This window comes from Amphichorda felina (assembly GCF_050947745.1).
Source record: "Amphichorda felina strain 45539 chromosome Unknown scaffold_4, whole genome shotgun sequence".
In the NCBI taxonomy this organism is placed as follows: Eukaryota; Fungi; Ascomycota; class Sordariomycetes; order Hypocreales; family Bionectriaceae; genus Amphichorda; species Amphichorda felina.
In genome coordinates this window covers 2729689-2748617 of record NW_028145046.1, presented here as the reverse complement: position 1 = coordinate 2748617, position 18929 = coordinate 2729689, and the positions used below count along the sequence as shown (strand labels likewise).

At 57.2% G+C, this 18929-nt stretch overlaps 5 protein-coding genes across 5 annotated transcripts; 2 read left to right on the top strand and 3 right to left on the bottom strand.

Annotated features, from left to right (window-relative positions):
• Positions 1-397: 397 nt before the first annotated feature.
• Positions 398-1837, bottom strand: ACO1O0_004645 (uncharacterized protein; the record flags this gene model as incomplete). The annotated part of the gene is made up of 2 exons (XM_083194084.1): positions 398-1098; positions 1306-1837. 2 exons carry the CDS (start codon positions 1835-1837, stop codon positions 398-400), a joined length of 1233 nt encoding a protein of 410 aa, XP_083051032.1.
• Positions 1838-2218: 381 nt separating this feature from the next.
• Positions 2219-3978, bottom strand: ACO1O0_004644 (cytochrome P450; the record flags this gene model as incomplete). Its single annotated transcript, XM_083194083.1, has 4 exons — positions 2219-2912; positions 2968-3589; positions 3668-3924; positions 3974-3978. 4 exons carry the CDS (start codon positions 3976-3978, stop codon positions 2219-2221), a joined length of 1578 nt encoding a protein of 525 aa, XP_083051031.1.
• Positions 3979-6959: 2981 nt separating this feature from the next.
• Positions 6960-8248, top strand: ACO1O0_004643 (uncharacterized protein; the record flags this gene model as incomplete). The annotated part of the gene is made up of 4 exons (XM_083194082.1): positions 6960-7086; positions 7146-7165; positions 7229-7716; positions 7807-8248. 4 exons carry the CDS (start codon positions 6960-6962, stop codon positions 8246-8248), a joined length of 1077 nt encoding a protein of 358 aa, XP_083051030.1.
• A 1044-nt stretch (positions 8249-9292) lies between these two features.
• On the top strand, positions 9293-13032 carry CHS2_1 (chitin synthase class II; the record flags this gene model as incomplete). The annotated part of the gene is made up of 3 exons (XM_083194081.1): positions 9293-9450; positions 9514-11792; positions 11861-13032. 3 exons carry the CDS (start codon positions 9293-9295, stop codon positions 13030-13032), a joined length of 3609 nt encoding a protein of 1202 aa, XP_083051029.1.
• Positions 13033-13507: 475 nt separating this feature from the next.
• Positions 13508-18373, bottom strand: MET5 (sulfite reductase (NADPH) subunit beta; the record flags this gene model as incomplete). Its single annotated transcript, XM_083194080.1, has 4 exons — positions 13508-13537; positions 13591-17976; positions 18037-18185; positions 18283-18373. 4 exons carry the CDS (start codon positions 18371-18373, stop codon positions 13508-13510), a joined length of 4656 nt encoding a protein of 1551 aa, XP_083051028.1.
• Between the last annotated feature and the right edge of the window lie 556 nt (positions 18374-18929).

Genomic DNA, 18929 nt, shown 5'->3' with positions numbered 1-18929 from the left:
CCCTGCCAGACTACTAGGTAGGTAGCTCCATCTACCTTAGTACATATTAGTGGCAGCTGCAAACTCAACGGATCATACACTGGAGGATGGCATCACACGACAAGTCAGCACTCGCTTAGCCTAGACCCCGGAAGGAAGCCTCTAAGCCGCCCGCCGCGCCTTCTGGTACACGTATCTGTTCGCACAAGGTGCTTCTTTCCTTTTCTCGCCTTAACTTTCCCCATAGTACCTGGTCATGTGGGCTGTATAAGGTTCTCCTTTTGCAGCCACTGGCAAAGGAAGAAGTTGAAGCCAGATTTCTCGTGGCGGGGAGGCTTCAAGCGAGAAACTCCTCCAGTTCGCCAACCCCGGATAGCCTCCGATCAGCTCATGTATTTTTCATGCCAAACCCCCGAGTTCAATACCAGGGCAGTTCCTCTGAGTACCAAGGTGTACCATAGAAGACCCGGTCCTCGTTAGATGGGCACCAGCCACCACCCTCTCCAAAGGTACAGATAATCGGGCACTTATGCTCCCTCCTCCCGAGCTGTACCCAGTATCCGCCTAGATTCGCTGAGCCGTCCACTCGTCGCCAGGACCGCTCGTGCTTGGCGCCGCGGTGGACCTGCTCGACCAGCACGTCGGCCTGCCCAAGCACTGATTTCCTCCACATGCAGTACTCTCCTGATGGCAGGGCAATCACGCATTCTTGAGTGTGCGGTCCCAGCCTGCGCACCATGTTGTCCATGGGTTGCATGAGGTGCTTCTCCAACATCTCCACGCACCTGTCGCGGTCGTACCGTAAACCAGACTCTGTCGATTTCCAAGGGCCCAGATTTCCCTGGGGTGCAATGTACAGAGATCTGAGGCTGGGGAAGATTCCCGGCACCCGCTCCAGGAGATGGTGGAAGTACTCGAGCCCTGTGAAGAGGCCATGTACCCGCTTTCCGCTCGGCCAGGGAAACGGCTCAAACTCCCATACCAGTTCCACCGACCTGATGGCGGACAGCCTCTGGGGTAGGAGAATCCTGTCTAGGTTCAGGATCATCTGCTTGCTCGCCGTGTGGATGACATTGGTCCCGTACAAGACGTCGATGCCCTCGATGTATCTGCGCCGGGCTGTCAGCAATGTCTATCCCACATGCACATAGAGGAGACCGGGGAACACTTGCGCCGCTCGGCAGCTCAACAGCCACCCCATGGCGCCAATGAAGCACCTGGAGGACTCCTCGCCCGGCCAGAGCCGACAGAGGTCATACGAGATATCACCAAACCGACATCGATCCTCTGCTGGATGGGAGAAAGTGCCGGCCAGCCTTCTTTTACCGTACCAGCCCTGAAAGTCTCTCTCGTGACACACTGAGCTCTGCCAGATCCATCTCTTGGGCACGGAGTGGTCAAGATTCCAGGCCGGTGGAGGCCCCCGGTAGCGATTCTCCCAGTCAATATTGTGGCGGCAGTGCGACGAAATTTTATGGGCTGCCTCGGGGTCAAGCGGTAGCTCGGGATGGTCGAACCTCAGGTCCATATGGACGGCATGGCCACCAAAGGCTTCGATGAGGATCTGGCGCCGGATCTCCGGGGGCAGCCTCTGGAAGAAAGCGCTGTTGGCTGTGGCATTGGCGACCGACTGGCAGAGATCCTCGTCTGAAGGGGACGGAGTGAGAGGCCTAGGCCGCTCCGCTGGCAGGACTGGCAGAGGTGGTAGGAGATGTTCATCTCGTAGTTGAGTTCCTCGGATCATGAGCCTGGCGCGCTGGCCCTGGAGGCGTTTGCGCCGACGACGGTCAGAGAGAAACGTCTTGGCATCCTGCCAGAAGGGCATCTGGGTAATCCAGCGCGAGATTTTATCTGACATTTTGCAGGCTGGTCAATTAGGGCACGATTGACAAGAGCTTTGCTGATAATCACCCGATGAAAGAACGAAAAGTGACACGGACGTGAACGCGACGCAGAATTCAGGTCTCGACCTTGGATGTTGGCCTGGAGGAAGGCTGAGCCGAGGACGTCTAGCAGGGGTGATAAACGAGGCATGTAATAATCCAGACAGTACGTACTCCGTACCTATATTCGCACTACCTTATTAACTCATTCTATATATGTACATAGTAGAATAACCGACCTCGCAATATCGACATTCTCCTGCTATTAATACAAACGAATATATGTACCTGCTCGTCCGAAATTATGCACCGTCTAGACCACACCCCCAGTACTTTCTACAGCACCTCGAAAAAGTCTAGGACACAACCACCTGCGGCCTCTTCTCAATCTTGATCCACATATCCTCGAAGAAGCTCACTCCTCCCTTGACCAGGTACCGGGCCGGGTTCTTCTCGTCGCGCAGCGTGTGGCGGTACGAGCGGAAGAAGAGCAGCGGCGCCTTGAACAGCTCCATCATGGCCAGGTCCTTGCCCAGGCAGACGCGCGCACCGTACCCAAAGCCCATGTTGTACTTGTGGTACTCCTTGGCCTTGTCCGCGTCCAGCCACCTCTCCGGCCGGTACAGATCGGCGTCGGGTCCGTAGACGTTGGGGTCGCGATGCACCAGCCACGGGTTGCACGTCACCTCGGTGCCCTCGGGCACGTACTTGCCATCCAGCTCCAGCCCGCCCTTGGGCACCAGACGGGGGAAGATGTTGGGCGCCGACGGGTTGAGGCGCATAGCCTCGCGCACGCAGGCGACGTAGTAGGGGCAGTGGTTGAGCACCTCGTCGTACTGCGGCATGGCAGACAGGTGACCCGCCCGCGTCGCCTCGTCGATCTCGGCCACGAGTCTGTCGTAGACGTCCGGGTTGGAGAAGAGGTGCAGCATCAGCGCCTGGAACGAAGTGCCTGTCGTGTCGGCGCCCGCGAGGAGCACGAGCAGGATCTCAGCCTTGATGTAGTCCGGGTCAAGGGGCTGACCATTTTCATCCCGTGCGTCGATGAACCTGGACTTTTTATTAGTTGCAAGGTTTTGTCAGTCAGTGTTTGGGGTGCTCATACGTCTGCAGGAGGTCCGTCCGGCCATCTGTCGTCCCGGCTGCGATATCCTTGTGTCGCTGCTCAATCAGCCTGTCGCGGAACCGCATCAGAGTACCAATCCCCGAGTCCTGCTCCGGGCTGGCAACCATGTATTTGCCGAGAAACGTGCTCTTGACCCAGTTGGTGAAGGGATACAGCCGCGCCATGATACCAAACGGCACCAGGCCGTCGTGGAAACCCTTGATCAGCCCCTCGACGTCCTCGCCCTTCTCGATAAAGCCAAAGGGCGCGCCGAAGCCGACGGACGAGATGACGTCGTAGGCCATGTAGACGGCCCAGGGGCAAAAGTCAAACTCGTCGTGGGTGGAGGCGAATTTGTCGTCGAGGCGGGTGAGCCAGCGCTCGATCTGCTCGTCGACGAGGGGCTCCATCTTCTTAATGTTAGAGAAGCTGTAGGGGGCGGCGGCGACCTTGCGGAAGCGCGCGTGCACAGCCGTGTCCTGCATGTTGAAGAGCGACTCGTCCTTGCCGAAGCTGCCCGTGATGTAGTGCTTGGACTTGTGCGCGTTGCGGCTGTAGATGGCGGGCAGCTTGGTGGCATCGCTGACGAGCAGCATGGTGGGGGTGATGCGGATGACGGGACCTGGCCATATCAGCATCAAACGGACCATTTATTCCTGGAGGAAATAGTGAGAGAGAAAAAAAAGAAGAAGAGACTCACCGTGCTTCTCGTGGAGGCTGCGGTACGTCGCGCACTCATCCTCCTGGATATTGTGCCAGGTGATCCAGAGGCGGGTGACGCTCGCCCAGAACGACCCGGGGAACTTGGCCAGCGGGTGGGCGAAGCGGTAGTAGACCAGCTGGTAGACGACGCACCAGGCGAGGTACGCCAGGCCGGCGAGGAAGAGGTTCTGGGCGCTGAGCAGAGTCATGGTCTTGATGTTTCCCCGTGGCTGGTGTCCCGGCAAGTCCAGTGACCTAATAGTCGAGGTTTGGTTTGGGGAGGAGACTGGGGAGAGAGGCGTACGGCATTGTTCGCCGGAGAATGGGCACAGAAGTACTATGGATTCCCAAGGAGACCCTGGGTCCTGCTGCTGCGACTCCGCTTTGAAAGGACTCCTGGAGTCCAGCAGTCCAGGGGACTGGGCCGCTGGGACCGCCGCGGAGCAGGTTGAGCAACATGGCCGTTGGCATCCATGTCTGTGCGAGTAGTGCTCCGTACTCGGCAGTAGTAGTAATAGGTCTGCCATGACAGGCAGGGAGAGGTCCTCCATGGGGCCGGGCAGGGCCTTGATAGGGCAAAACAACCGACCGAGGGCCCTGGGTATGGTGACAGATAGAGGCGACTTGGGCGGCGGATGGAGATTGATAGGCAGAGGTAACTTCCTGTTTGATGGATCTCCGTTTGCGAGCAGGCCAGGTAGGTAGTAGTGGTGTGGTACTATGGGGCAGAGCGATGCTCGCTGCCAGGCGTCGAAGCACGCTGGACCAATGTTGGTTTGGACGACAACACCATCAGACGAGCCCCCTGCTGGGTGGGTATGATCCCCAGTAAATGCATATACCGGGCGGACAAGGGTGAGTTGGTAGTAGTTGTGACTAACGTGTTGGTGGCCACAGGCAATGATGCGAGTTTGATAATAGACAGAGGAGGCCCCTGGGCTGGTGCGTCCTGGGAGAGGGCAGATATATATATACATACATACGCTACAAATATAAGTATATAAATATATATGGAATACTAATACGTAGTGTCGACGATGACAACTCCTCTTCAGCCGCAGGCCAACCAGCGACAGTTTTAGTTTAAGCTTTGGTTCCTGGATCAAAAGCAAAGGTTGGCGCAGCCACAGCTGCCAGCCTGCCACACGGTGCTGAAACACAGAAACCCGTCTGGACGGACCGGCGGCATGACAGGGTCGCATCTGGGATGGAGAAGACATGGAGCCCTTCTGCAGCTGTGACATGTTGGACTCACCTTGGAGTGCATGGAGTCCAGTGGACCTTGTCACCTTGGTTGCAATTCAACTTCACATTGGGCAATCCAAGTGCAGATGCGGCAGATATGGCCCAGAAAAATTAATGTCCCCTCTGGCCCCTCAGCCCCTCAGCCCCTCACGGCGCCCACGGCGCTCACGACGCTCACGGGGGAAGAGAGGGAGAGGGGCCCGGAGCAGGGATGGAGCCTGGAGGCCTTTTTGTTTTCCCAAGTCCCAAGTCCCGATCGGCGGGACCTGGGCACTTGGCGGCGGGAAACTTGGATTCTGCCATTCTAGAAGGGGATTTATTATTACTACTCGTAGTATCAGGTGAGGGGGGAGGACTAAGAAGCCGGGAGGAGACGGGCAAACCGGGGCTCGGCTCCGGTCAGGGATCAGGGTTCGGGCCCGATGGCTTTGAGTGCCGGCCGGACAGCCGAGGCCTAGTTGGAGGCTCTGCCAGCCTGGTGGGAATTGGGAAAACTGGGAATCCAGTCATCATTTGCTTCCAAAATATGACAAATGCTCATATTAGCATCATATTACCAGGGCCACCGGTGCGCTCTGGGGGATTGGAGGCCGATCGCCATCGAGCAGAGGACTCGGAAATGACGAGTCGGAAGTAATATCCTGTTGGTTGCCACTTGCGCATGTCCAACAGCGACACGCACGACGTCGTGCCTTCTAAGTACCTCGCAGTGCTCGCTCGGAATTATTGCCTATTGGGTTAGCGATTGTTGGTCGCTGGCTCAGTGGCAGATTGGGTCATGCGTCTTAGACACCCACGGACCATCCTCTCGGTATCAGGGGCGGCCTCTGACACGCTACCATGTACTTCGTACTGTCAGTCCGTCTCCCAGACCTGTGATCTTCTGTAATGCTAGTGATTCGTCATCAGCTCGGCCCAAGGGGGGCCTCCAGCTGCCAGCTTATTGCTGCCATCAGACATCAATGACAGGATTGTACCGTTGTACAGATACTATGTACTACTACGGATACTAATATGTACTAATGATGCCAAAGTGTGCCGCCCAGCATCTCCAGGTTACCTAATCCGTTGATACGACATAGTACGGATACTCTGTACGGATACTCTGTACGGATACTCTGTACGAATACTCTGTACGAGTAGTACAACTTCCCACTGGGTATTATTACTATTATTACTCCGTGGTCCGTTACCTGATGTACGAGCATCTCAGCCACCAGAAATTGTCTCGTACCGAAGTCCAGGCTCCTGGGCTCGATTCCTCGTCCCTCGTACCTTGTCCCTCACCGTCGACGCCTCAACGGTGACGGTCGCCTGCCGGCCGGATGACTACTTCACCACAGGAAAAAAAAAAAAAAAAAAAAAAAAAAAAAAAAAAGAAGAAGAAGGCCCGGTTTGTTTTCTCGTCTGAATTTTTCCAGCTGCCGTCAGTGGTCACTACCGACTCGTACAGATACATGCTGCCTCTGGGATCGGAACCGGCACAGCCCCATCTTCATCCAATTCTCTCCGGTGTCCCCATCGTCCCCGTTGTCGTCTCCAGCATCTCCATCCAGCGACTCCATCCAGCGTCCCCACCAACCCAATCGATCTCTCGGTGCATTATTATTACTACTTCGTAGTACGAGTACTATTGCCATGTCCCCTACAATGTGTGGGTAGCATCAGTGCATCATATGAGTTTCAGATCGCAAGATACCACCGTTGGGAAAGCAACTCCCTTGAGAGGATCTACACGCCCGCCTGTTCCTTTCGTGAACGACAGCCCTGTCGACGGGGCGAGATGCCTGATCAGGGGCTGATGTGCATGCTCGTAGCCAACAGTTGCAAGCATTTTTCCTTCTTTGGTTCCATGCCTATTCATGTGCTTGGTTGGTTGGCCCTTCCTTTGGGGGGGAGCCCCCTAACAAATCATGTATTGGTCTGGTACGCGGTATAATTTCTTTGTCCATGCTCTCAACATTGCTCGGAGAGCCGTCAAACTCTTCCACATTCTCTTGAACCCTCTTTTTTTCACAGTTCTGCGACCTCCAATTCCCACCGCCATGGCCGAGTCTCAAGGACCGCTGGTCACGACCGTGTCCATTATCTTTGCCGTCATATCGTTCCTTACCATAGCCATCAGGCTGTATGCCAGGTTATTTGTCTCCAAGTCATTGGGGGGCGATGACTGTGAGTGTACTCCCCAAATTTGGCCATTCTTGGCATATCCATCTGACTCTTCTATCCAGGGCTCATCTGCGTTGCCGTGGTAGGTCTCAAGGAGTAGATTCTTCTGACGACATACGGAGACACTGACTCCATATACCAACAGCTCCTGTCATGGGCCTTCATCGGCTGCACCATAGCAGCGGTGCAGTGTGGCCTCGGCAGCCACTTCTCGGACGTCATGGAGCGGGGCGTGGCCAACCTGACGCTGTACTCGCAGATCGTGTGGCTCTCGTCCATCTTCTACAACGCCTGCCTGGGCTTCATCAAGGTGTCCGTGCTGGCGCTGTACAAGCGGCTGGGTGACCGCAAGCTGAGCCGGGTGTCGCTGATCATGATGGGCGTCATCTGCTGCCAGGCCGGGGCCAACGTGCTGGCCTGCATCTTCCAGTGCACCCCCGTCCAGGCCGCCTACGACACGTCCATCACGGACAAGAAGTGCGTCGACATCAACGCCTTCTATCTGGCCAACGCCGCCATCAACATCTTCACCGACATCCTCACCTACACACTGCCGATCCCCCTCGTCCTCAAGCTGCAGATGGCCCCGCGGAAAAAAATGGGCGTGGCGCTCATCCTGTGTCTCGGTCTGTTGTGAGTCTTGACCCACCCTCCCGCTGTGTCTGTGCTCTTCGTCGCACTCTCCCAGCACTGCAGCTGACAGATACTTGTGATATTACCCAGTGCCTGCATCTCGTCCATCATCCGCATCACGTACGTGCCCCCGATGCTCACATCCGACGACCCGACCTGGGTCATCTCGGGCGCCATGTACTGGTCCGTCATCGAGACCAACGTGGGCATCCTGGCGTCGTCGATCCCGTCCTTCAAGCCCGTCATCACGCGCTTCGCGCCCCGCCTCCTGGGCACCAGCGTCAAGGACGGCAGCAGCACCAAGCGCTCCGGCTTCCACATGATGCACATGGGCTCGCACGGCCACGCCGAGGAGGGGCGCGGCCCGGGCACCACCACCACCAGCACCACCAGCTCCAGCGTCACCAGGGCCAAGAAGGGCGGCGCGCTCGAGACGCACATCCGCGGGGGGTACGACGAGAACTCGAGCGAGGAGGACCTGGTGATCCAGGGCGGCCAGATCATGGTCAAGACGGAGATTCATCGCAAATAGGACGGGTACTTACGGATGCATATACACTCTCTCTCACTCTCTCCCTCTCTGTCTCTTCGCTCATAAAAAAAATGTTGGCTTCTGGGGGCAGCTGCTGCGCTGTGCATTCTGTTCGACCGCTCATTTCCTTCTCTTCTCTTGTTTATTTTCGGACATGTTTCTTGGAGGATTGGTTTTACACCGCAGGCTGTTGTTTCAGGGGCTTTGTTGTAGTCTCCAGGCGTACCACGGATGCACGAACTGGCCTGGCATGGCTGAAGCTGGACTGGAGTATAGTATTCAACAAAAGCTGTCTTTGTGATGGGATCCGCTTTGAATGTCGGGGACAAGGTTAAAGTTTTGTCGGCCCGTCCATACTAGTACATGATCAAAGCTGGTCCCACGGAGACGGACGCCGTGGCGTTAGGGTTGATGTTCTTAGTATCCGTAGGTAGGTTACCTGGCTTAGGGTAGGTTCTCGTGAGAGAGCGACGTCACAGGTCAAAGCTGGACAGTGGCTATTAATAATGATTATCATTAAAATCGAAAGCATCAAATGAAGACAAATAAACAATGGGGATGCGCGACTAAGAAAACAATGTCTGCAAGGGACATCTCATCTAATGATTGTAAGACAATGAATGTCACGCCAAACAAAATCAAGCCGGCGGTGGTTGGGGGCATCTGCCGTGGTGGCTGCTGTGGCTGATGTGTGGCTGCTGTGGTTGCTGTGCCAACGCCACTTTTCCGTTCAATGTTTGGACTCTTAAGCGCCCGCGGGATCCAAAGGGACCAAAATCCCCACCACTCGCCCTCGCCCACGCCGAGCCCACCTTGTCCTCCTCCATTCGTCATTGCTTTGTTCGTGATATTTAGTATCCGCTCTAGCAACTTCCCTAGCACCAGAACTACTAGAGCCACCAGAGTTCCATCCCACTTCACTCGCATCCTCACTGCGCCGGACGTATACTGCATCGCCCGGACATCGCAGCATCACTGCTGTCTCGTTGGCGACATTCCAACAACACAGCATCACATTCCAGAGCAGACCACGGACCGCCCACCATGGACAGGCCCAGCACGCCCTCGCGGCCGCCGGACTACAGCTTGCCGCCCTGGCGCGATGACTACCACGAAGACGACACCCCTACTGGCCAGAATGCAGCGGCTGTGAGACTGTTGACTTCCGTCGACGGCGAGTCCAGCCTTGACGACTCGAGATCGTATGTACAGGCACCTCCTCCACTGTCGTCCTCTCCTCCTCCCCCACCACCACCACCACACAGCTCATCGTCAGCACCACCTCCTGCACCACCCCATGAACAAACTCCTGAACGACCTAAACAACCTCACCCCATCCACCCGCCCATCATCTTTCCCCCACCGACCCGCAAGAACAAGCATCCGCAGGAGCTCTACAGCCCTTTGTGGCAGGCCTCCCCATCCTCCCCTCCAACCCCTCCCCCTCCCAACTCTCAGCCAGCAGCCCCCGCCGCCACAAGACGGCACAGATTCCTGGCCCGCTTCAATTCTGTAAAGCTGCAGAGGAAGCGCAACAAGCCCGGGCGCGGCGTCCCCGTCGACCCTGCCCAGCCTCTGCCGGTCATACCGGAGTGTCCAAGTGAGCGCAGGAGCAGCAGCAGCCGCTCCACCACACCCGTCATAGCAGAGAACAACCCAGGGGACGCAGAAGACCGGAGAGAAGACGAGCAACACCCAGGCCAAGGCAAAGAAGGCCAAGGCGAGGAAGCTCCAGGCGAAGAACCCCCAGGCGAAGAACCCCCAGGCGAAGAAGAAGACGACGAGGACGAAGAGGACGAAGAAGACCCAGATATCATGGCACAGAACCAACGCTTACATGGCCCTCGTAACAGAACCAGATCCGCCCGCCGATACCAGCGTAGCGAGGCCTCATCTCACTCGGGGGCAAACTCAGGCTTCAACGATGCACCCAGCATGCCGCCTCCAGACTCTACCTACGTTCCCTTTGCAGGCAGGGAGAGTGGCTCGCCTGGCCGCCCATGGACTCCCTCCTCCAGGGTGTCAGACTACACTCGCCCACCACCCACCAATATCTCATACGAGCCTGTAGACTTGAACGGCAGCCCAAGGCCAGGGACACCCTCCTCGAGATACGGCGGCAGCCCTCGACGGCCTCTGCCTCCCGCTCCTCTCTTCTCCAACCCGACCGCACGCAGCTCTCAGCAGACCTTTGCCGACGATGCCACCGTCTCCATCCCTCTCACCGACACCGACGACATCTTTGGGCCCGAGTCCGACCTCGGTCGGTCGCACCCCATGCCCGGTGCCATGCCTGGCGACCGCACCTCGTACCTCTCGAGCGACCAGGAGACGCTCAGCGAGATGCCCGACGCCTACGAGAAGGTTGAGCATTACGGCCCAGCCCCAGACGGTGCCCAAGAGCGCCGTGGTGTCCGCGCGCCCCAGATGTCACGAAAGGAGGTGCAACTCATCAACGGTGAGCTAGTGCTGGAGTGCAAGATCCCGACCATCCTGTACAGCTTCCTTCCCCGGCGTGACGAGGTTGAGTTCACCCACATGCGCTACACGGCCGTGACGTGCGACCCGGATGACTTTGTCGACAAGGGCTACAAACTGCGCCAGAGCATCGGCCGGACTACCCGCGAGACGGAGATCTTCATCTGCATCACCATGTACAACGAGGACGAGGTCGGTTTCACCCGCACCATGCATGCCGTCATGAAGAACATTTCCCACTTCTGCTCCCGCAGCAAGTCGCGTACCTGGGGCGAGCAGGGCTGGCAGAAGATTGTCGTCTGCATCATCTCGGATGGCCGTGAAAAGATCAATGCTCGCACCCTCGATGCTCTCGCTGCAATGGGAGTCTACCAGCACGGAATCGCAAAGAACTACGTCAACAACCGCGCTGTCCAGGCCCACGTCTACGAGTATACTACCCAGGTCTCGCTCGACTCGGATCTCAAGTTCAAGGGTGCCGAGAAGGGCATCGTGCCCTGCCAGATGATCTTCTGCCTCAAGGAGAAGAACCAGCGCAAGCTCAACTCCCACCGCTGGTTCTTCAACGCCTTTGGCAAGGCTCTGAACCCCAACGTCTGCATCCTCCTCGATGTTGGCACTCGTCCCAGTAGCAACTCGCTCTATCACCTGTGGAAGGCCTTTGACACCGACTCTAACGTCGCCGGCGCCTGTGGCGAGATCAAGGCTATGAAGGGGCGTCTGGGATCCAACCTGCTCAACCCCCTCGTCGCGTCCCAGAACTTCGAGTACAAAATGTCCAATATCCTCGACAAGCCCCTCGAGTCCGTCTTTGGCTACATCACCGTGTTGCCTGGTGCCCTCAGTGCCTATCGCTACCACGCGCTGCAGAATGACGAGACGGGCCACGGGCCCCTGAGCCAGTACTTCAAGGGTGAGACACTGCACGGCCAGCATGCCGACGTCTTCACGGCCAACATGTACCTGGCCGAGGATCGAATCCTCTGCTGGGAGCTTGTGACGAAGCGCAATGAGCGGTGGGTGCTCAAGTATGTCAAGAGCTGCAAGGGCGAGACGGATGTGCCTGGTAAGTTTTCCTTCGAGGACGCTTGAATAGAAGACATGAATGTGACAGCTAACATGAAAGAAAAAAAGACACCGTCCCCGAGTTCATCTCGCAGCGTCGACGTTGGTTGAACGGCGCCTTCTTCGCCGCCGTCTACTCGCTCGTGCAATGCCGCCAGATCTGGACCACAGACCACACGCTGCCGCGCAAGGTCCTCCTGTACATCGAGTCCGTCTACCAGGCGATCCAACTGCTCTTCACCTACTTCTCTCTCGCCAACTTCTACCTGACATTCTACTTCGTTGCCGGCGGCCTGGCGGATCCACGCATAGACCCCTTCGGCCACGGCATCGCTAACGTCTTGTTCATCATCCTCCGCTTCACATGCGTGCTCCTCATCTGCTCCCAGTTTATCCTGTCACTAGGCAACAGACCCCAGGGCGCCAAGAAGTTATACCTCGCTAGCATGATTATCTACAGCATCATCATGATCTACACGACCTTCGCCATCATCTGGATAGTCGTCCACCAGCTCACAGGCAAGGACGGCGGGAAGAACATAAGCCTCGGCAACAACGTCTTCACCAACCTTGTCGTCTCGGTCGCGTCTACCTTTGGCCTCTACGTCATCATGTCTCTGCTCTACCTCGAGCCTTGGCACCTCATCACCTCGTGGGCCCAATACTTCCTTCTGCTTCCCAGCTATATCTGCACGCTGCAGGTGTACGCCTTCTGCAACACCCACGACGTCACATGGGGCACCAAGGGCGACAACGTCATCCGTACCGATCTCGGCGGCGCCGTCGGCAAGGGCCAGACGGTCGAGCTCGAGATGCCCTCAGAGCAGCTCGATATTGACTCGGGCTACGATGAGGCCCTGCGCAACCTACGTGACCGCGTCGTCGTACCCGTACCCGGCCCCAGCGAGGCCCAGCTCCAGGAGGACTACTACAAGAGCGTCCGCACTTACATGGTGCTCATCTGGATGGTCGCCAACGGTCTGCTGGCCATGGGCGTGTCGGAGGCCTTTGGCAGCAAGGGCGTCGGCAACAACTTCTACCTCAGCTTCATCCTGTGGAGCGTCGCTGGTCTGGCCATCTTCCGCGCCATTGGCTCTGCCACCTTTGCCATCATCAATGTGGTCAACATCGTCGTCGAGGGCCGCGTGCGCATGAGCCTCAAGGTGCCTCGGTGGATGGGCGGTGTGGGCAGCAAGCTGAGCGACGCCGTCAGCAGCGTCGGAAGCAGTCTGCGGAGTTGAACTTATGTTTTTTGAGTTGCTTTTGAATCTGTGTGCCTTTGGAATCTTGCGAATATCCGGATTATGTTCATGGTCTGATCTCACAGGCGTTGGGTGTGGTGTACGGAACTAGGGGGGCCAGGGATACATGTGTAATGGATTTGAACGATGTGTTTACGATGGTGGTATGATGATTGATAGCATGTCTGGAATAAAATGATGTTTGGATCGTATTACCTGATGAGGTCCGTCTCTGGATCCTGACCAAAGTGAGGTTGTCATATCATTCAAGAGCATGTTGCACACTGCATTTTGATGTAAAAGATGTAAATTGGCCGAAGCCAGCCTTGACGAGGCTCTAAATTCAGTTTCGTGGTGTGTGTAAGACAATATATATAAAGGTCCACCGGTTGCGCCGCCCAATTGCCCAAGATGCACAGGGATATGTTTCTTTTAACGTCATGCAAATGAATCAACCTCATTCTCATCCTCATTCTCATTCCTCGTCAGACTCCTCTTCCGCAACCTGCCATCCATTATTAGTCTCTGACGATACGATTCGTGTCCAATGGTACTTACATCGTCGTGGAAGTTGCGCCCGTCGGTCGTGGCCTTGATGACGCCGACGCGGATGCAGAAATCGCCGAAGCGCTCGCCCTCCTGGCGCTCGAGCGCGTACCGCTTGAGCAGGGGTTTCATGATCTCGAGGATCTCGTCCTCCTTGATGCTAGCGCGATACAGCTTGTTGAGGCGCTGCCCGTGGTAGCCGCCGCCCAGGTACATGTTGTACGCACCGTAGGCCTTGCCCACAAATGCCACCTCGGCGAGCCAGGGGCGGGCGCAGCCGTTGGGGCAGCCCGTCATGCGCATGACGATCGAGTCCTGACGCAGGCCGTTCTCCTCAAGGCACGACTCGAGCTTGGAGATGAGCACCGGTAGATACCGCTCCGATTCGGCCATAGCGAGGCCGCACGTAGGGAAGGCAACGCAGGCGGACGAGCTGAGGCGCAGTCCCGAGAACTGGATGTTGTCGAGCTTGTACTTCTTCATGAGCTCCTTGAGGGCGGGGACGTCCTCATCCGCAATGTTGCTCATGATGAGATGCTGGTTGCCCGTCAAGCGGAACTCGCCCTTGCACACCCGCGCAATCTCCCGCAGACCTGTCTTCATCTGGAAGTCGGGCGTATTCTCGATGCGACCGTTCTCGATGAAGAAGGTGAAGTGGTTCAGGCCGTTCTCATCCTTCTGCCAGCCAAAGGTATCGACGTTGCTCTTGAACTCGAAGGGGCGCTCCTTTTCGAAGGTCTTGCCCCACAGTTCCTCAACCTTGCCACGGAACACATCGACGCCCATGTCGTCAATGGTGTACTTGAGACGGGCGTGCTTGCGGTTCTTGCGGTCACCATTGTCGCGCTGGACGAGCATAATCTTCTCGCATACGGTATGGGCGTCCTCGGCAGCACAGTAGCCGAACATGCGGCCCGTCTGGGGGTACGTCTTCTTGTTGTTGTGAGTGGCACCCATGCCACCACCGGCAAGGATGTTGAAACCCTCAAGGTTGCCATCCTTACCCTTAATGGCAATCAGACCAATGTCGTGAGCATACACGTCGGTGTCATTGTGAGGAGGAATGGCAATGGTGATCTTGAACTTGCGCGGCAGGTAGGTCGGTCCGTAAAGCGGCTCAAAGTCCTGAACAGCGTCACCAGCCACCTGGGTCTTCTTGTTGTCCTCATCCGTGAGCCAGATCTCGTGGTAAGCTGACGTGGAGGGGAGCAGGTGGTCGCTGATCTTCTGGGAGACGGCGTGGACCTGCTTGTGGTACTTGGACTGGGTAGGGAGCGAGCTGCACATGACGTTGCGGTTCACGTCACCACAGGCGGCAATCGTGGTCATGAGGGCACGGTTGATGGCCTGCATAGCGGGCTTGAGCTTGCCCTTAACGATGCCGTGAAACTGGAAGGTCTGGCGGGTCGTAAGCTTCATAGTCTCGTTACCGAGAGCCGTGCTGATGTCGTCCATCTGAACCCACTGCTGGGGCGTGGCGACACCACCGGCCAGTCGGCAGCGGATCATGAAGGAGTAGGCAGGCTCCAAGCCCTGAGCCTTCCTCTCATCACGAACATCACGGTCATCTTGCATGTAGGTGCCGTGGAACTTGGTGAGCTGCTGGTCCCAGGCGGAGATGGCAGCAGTTGTAGTGTCGTTCAGGCCCTCAACAATGGTACCGCGGAGATAGTTGGATGCCAGCTTGATGTCCTCGTTAGTAACTGGCGGCGGCTCCTCCGGCAGACCCTCGACCTTGTCCACTCCAAGGGCAGTCCAGATCTTGGGCTCCCAATCCTGGTACCCGGTCTGGAACGCATCCGGGTCCTGGTCGTCGCCGAGGCCAATGTCAGCCAGATGCTTGCCACCAAGGTTGGTCAAAACCCTGTCAAGGTCCTTGGCCGGCTTGTTGTAGTAAATCTTGTCCTCCTTCCGCGGCCAGTAGTGGCTGTCTCCCAGTCCAAAAATGGAGAAGTTGACGTTGGCCAGGTCAAGGTCGGTGCTGTCCTTGATAGCGTCCCAGAAAGCCAAACCATCCTGGGGGAACTCACCCTGACCAGCAGTGGAGGTGATGAAGACAATGTTCTCCTCGCTGGGCAGGTCCTCGAGAGGGTAGTTTTCCATGGACATGACGCCCGTCTTAAGACCGCGGGCACGGCCTCTGTTTCCGAGGCGCTTGGCCAGATTGGCAGCATTTCCGTTATCCGAGGCGTAGAGGATGGTCAGGGGGGCACCAAGGAGACCCTCCAGCAGCTGGTTGTAGGCATCCTTGGCCTTCCTCTTCTGCTGGGCACGTACCTCGGTTCCATAGTCCTGGGCCAAGCTAGCCGCGAACTTGGGCTCCTTCTTCATGAGCTGAGTTAGCTGATTGTCTCTCTCAAGGAACTTCTTGAGCTCATTCTTGATGAGTTCCGAGTCAAGGGTGAAGTTAGGCTCGCCCTTCTTCTCATTCTCGGGGTTCCACCTATACAGAGGCCAGTACCCGGTATCGACAGCCTTCTTGGTCTCCTGGAGAACAGTGAGAGGCGAGTCGCTCTCGCCAAAGTAGGGCAGGTACGCCAGGACCACGGAGGGACCGTTGAACTTGTCAGCCTCAAGCAGCGCCTGGAGAACCTGAGTGTAAGAGCTGTAGACGGCAGTAGAGGCAACGTAGACGTTGCCAAAGTTCATGGCATACAGACCAATATCCTTCTTCCTTCTCTCAGCATCAGCAGCAGCCTTCTCAGAGTAAGGGGTAGAGTCGATGATGAGCATATTGACATTCTCCCCGGAAGCAAGGACATGGTGGACACCAGAGTTGCCCAAGTCATAGGACCAGGCGTCGGAGCCAGTGAGCCACAGCGACTCCTTGCGGAAGAGACCCTTGTTGGAAAGAAGTTTCTGGGCTAAAGGCGAACCGTCCGTCTCCAGTCTAGCAATAACATCGTCGGCAAGCTCGGACGCCTTGCTGGGGTCCTCAGCATTCAAAGCCCACTTAGCGATCCAGTTCCTGGGAGCATCAGTGATAAACTCCTTACTACTAGCCGCAGCCTTAGCCTCAGCAACAAAGCGGGTCCGGAGATCCTTGCGTGCAAGAAGAGATCCGAATCCGAACTCAGGGCTTGCGGAGACGGTAGCGGAGATGCCGGTGTTCTGGGACTTGGTAGCATTGGCAATGTATGTCCTCTTGCCAAAGAGCTGGTCCAGAATCTTGGTGTAGGCGGTCTCGAGGGTCGGTGTCTCAAGGCCATACTCCGACTTATCCTCAGGAGCGTCCCGGACACCAACCTCGAGGTTCTGGATGGGCTTTGGCGACGTCAGGTTCTGGAGGATGCCGCGGAGAGCCTGGGTGATGACCTTAGGATCAACGTAGCCCAGCTGGTAGCCGACAATGTGCTCCACACCGCCGGGGCCGCTCTTGACGGACGTCAGAACATCGATCAGAGTGGGTCCCCACTTGGTGGTCTTGCGGTGGATCTGCTCCAGAACAGCGATCCTCTTGATGGACTTGGGAATGGTTTCAACCAGCTTGGACCCAATCCAGGGCCTGTACAGGCGAGGTGTGATTATGGCAGCATTGGCGAAGATATCCTCGGGCTTTGCATCATCCAAGACCTCTCCAAAAGATCCGGCATCGGAGCCAAAGATGAAGAGGGCGTTGGTCGCGCCCGGGGGGCCGGTGTACTCGAAGGGGCTGTAGGCCCTCCCCACAGCGTTCTTCAGCTGCGCCCAGATGCGCGTTGCAGAGTCGTAGATGTCTGCGGAGGTGATCTGGGGGGGCGCCGTCTCCACGGTGGTAGCGACAGACACGGAGGCGTCAGAGTCACCAGACTCGCTGGCGCGGCTCGTCTTGACAGAGGTGCCAGCCGACGTCACCTTGGACTCAACAGCGCTCGCCGGCGGCTGCAGGCTGCTGCTGGCCTTGTCGGCCTGCGCCCGCCCGTCCACGGGGGGCTCTGGGAGGTTAGAGGACACGGCAACGTGGCCATCGTCGGCGTAGATGCCGGAGACGGAGATAGTTCCGGCCTGGAACCTCCTCACACTGTCGATGTCGAGGATGTCCCGAACCACGGACGCATCCTCGACCCCAATAGGCTGATCGTTAGCCGAAGTGCCGGGGGCAAAGAAGTGGACAACACCCTTGCCGGTGCGCAGAGCCAGGGCATGGGCCGTCAAGGCCATATCCTGCGCCTCCTGCAGGGACTCGGAGTGAAGGAAAGTCCATCCGGAATTCCTAATGGCTGTGATGACCGAGTAATCGGCGAAGCGGCGGGGTTCGAGGGAGACGTGGAGGACGACGGGGTACTGTGCGAGCTTGTAGAGGTGGGAAATGGAGGCGAGCAGGATAGTCGAGGTGGTCGTGACGGAGACGAGCTTTCCGGAGCGGATCGGGGCGAAGACGGACAGCAGAGGGTCGGCATTGTGCCTCACCGCTTGGATCTACCGGACTTGTTAGCATCCGCGCCAGTGCTGGTTGTCTATTCCTGGGCCGAATCGTACTTCGGGAACTGCCTCATCATTCTGGGCAACGAGGCTCTTGTCTTTGCGGCCAGCGTAGCGCTTCAGGTGTGAAGAGAAGGCCGATTCGGTGGCCAGGGAAGGCTGGACCGAGACGATGACATCGCTGGCCAGGTATGCGATTCTCGACACTGGTCACTGTCAGTGTCCGGTTCTTGGGGGGATATCTCTCCAGAAGCTGATGGATTGCTTCTGGCAGTGGATGGAGGGGCAAGCATCATCACGTACCAGCCTCTTCAGGCGTGCGAATCTGGTGTGAAGCAACAGCAGCATCCATCTTGGAATTGTCGACGGAGCTGGATCGGAAGAGAAAGGCCATGATGAAGGCGGGAAGGGGGGGACAGCCCTTGGGATGTATTATTATGAGGGCCTAGTCGTCTAGAGCTCAAGGGGCCGTCTCGCTTGGGCTACCGGGTTTGGGGTCTTGACCAGCTCGAGACGAATGGCAGCCAGGCAATTGCTACTAGCACAGGAACGACTCCACTGGGACGATGACATTTCACTCATTCAACGGGAAGATGGAGGCGAGAATGACAGTATGGCGCAAGAGCGACGCGGCACCAGAGAAAATTCCTCCCCGCAGACGGGACCCTTGGGGAGGATTGCGTGATCGGCTGTTCTGGAGGTTGCAGCAGCTCCAGCGTGCCACAAACAGTGCGGCCCCTCCATTACCAATTGCAACCGCTGGATTCGTAGCGGGGTCAGATGCCACTAAATGTCGTCTTGCCACCGCTTTGAGATCCTGGGCCTGAAGACGTACAGCGAGAATAATCCGAGTCCCGAGACGCTGGCAACATCTGGTGCCCCACAATGGCCGACAGCCCGACAATGCCGCAAATGGCGAAATGCATCCCCCGAAGGCCCCTCCGAATGCC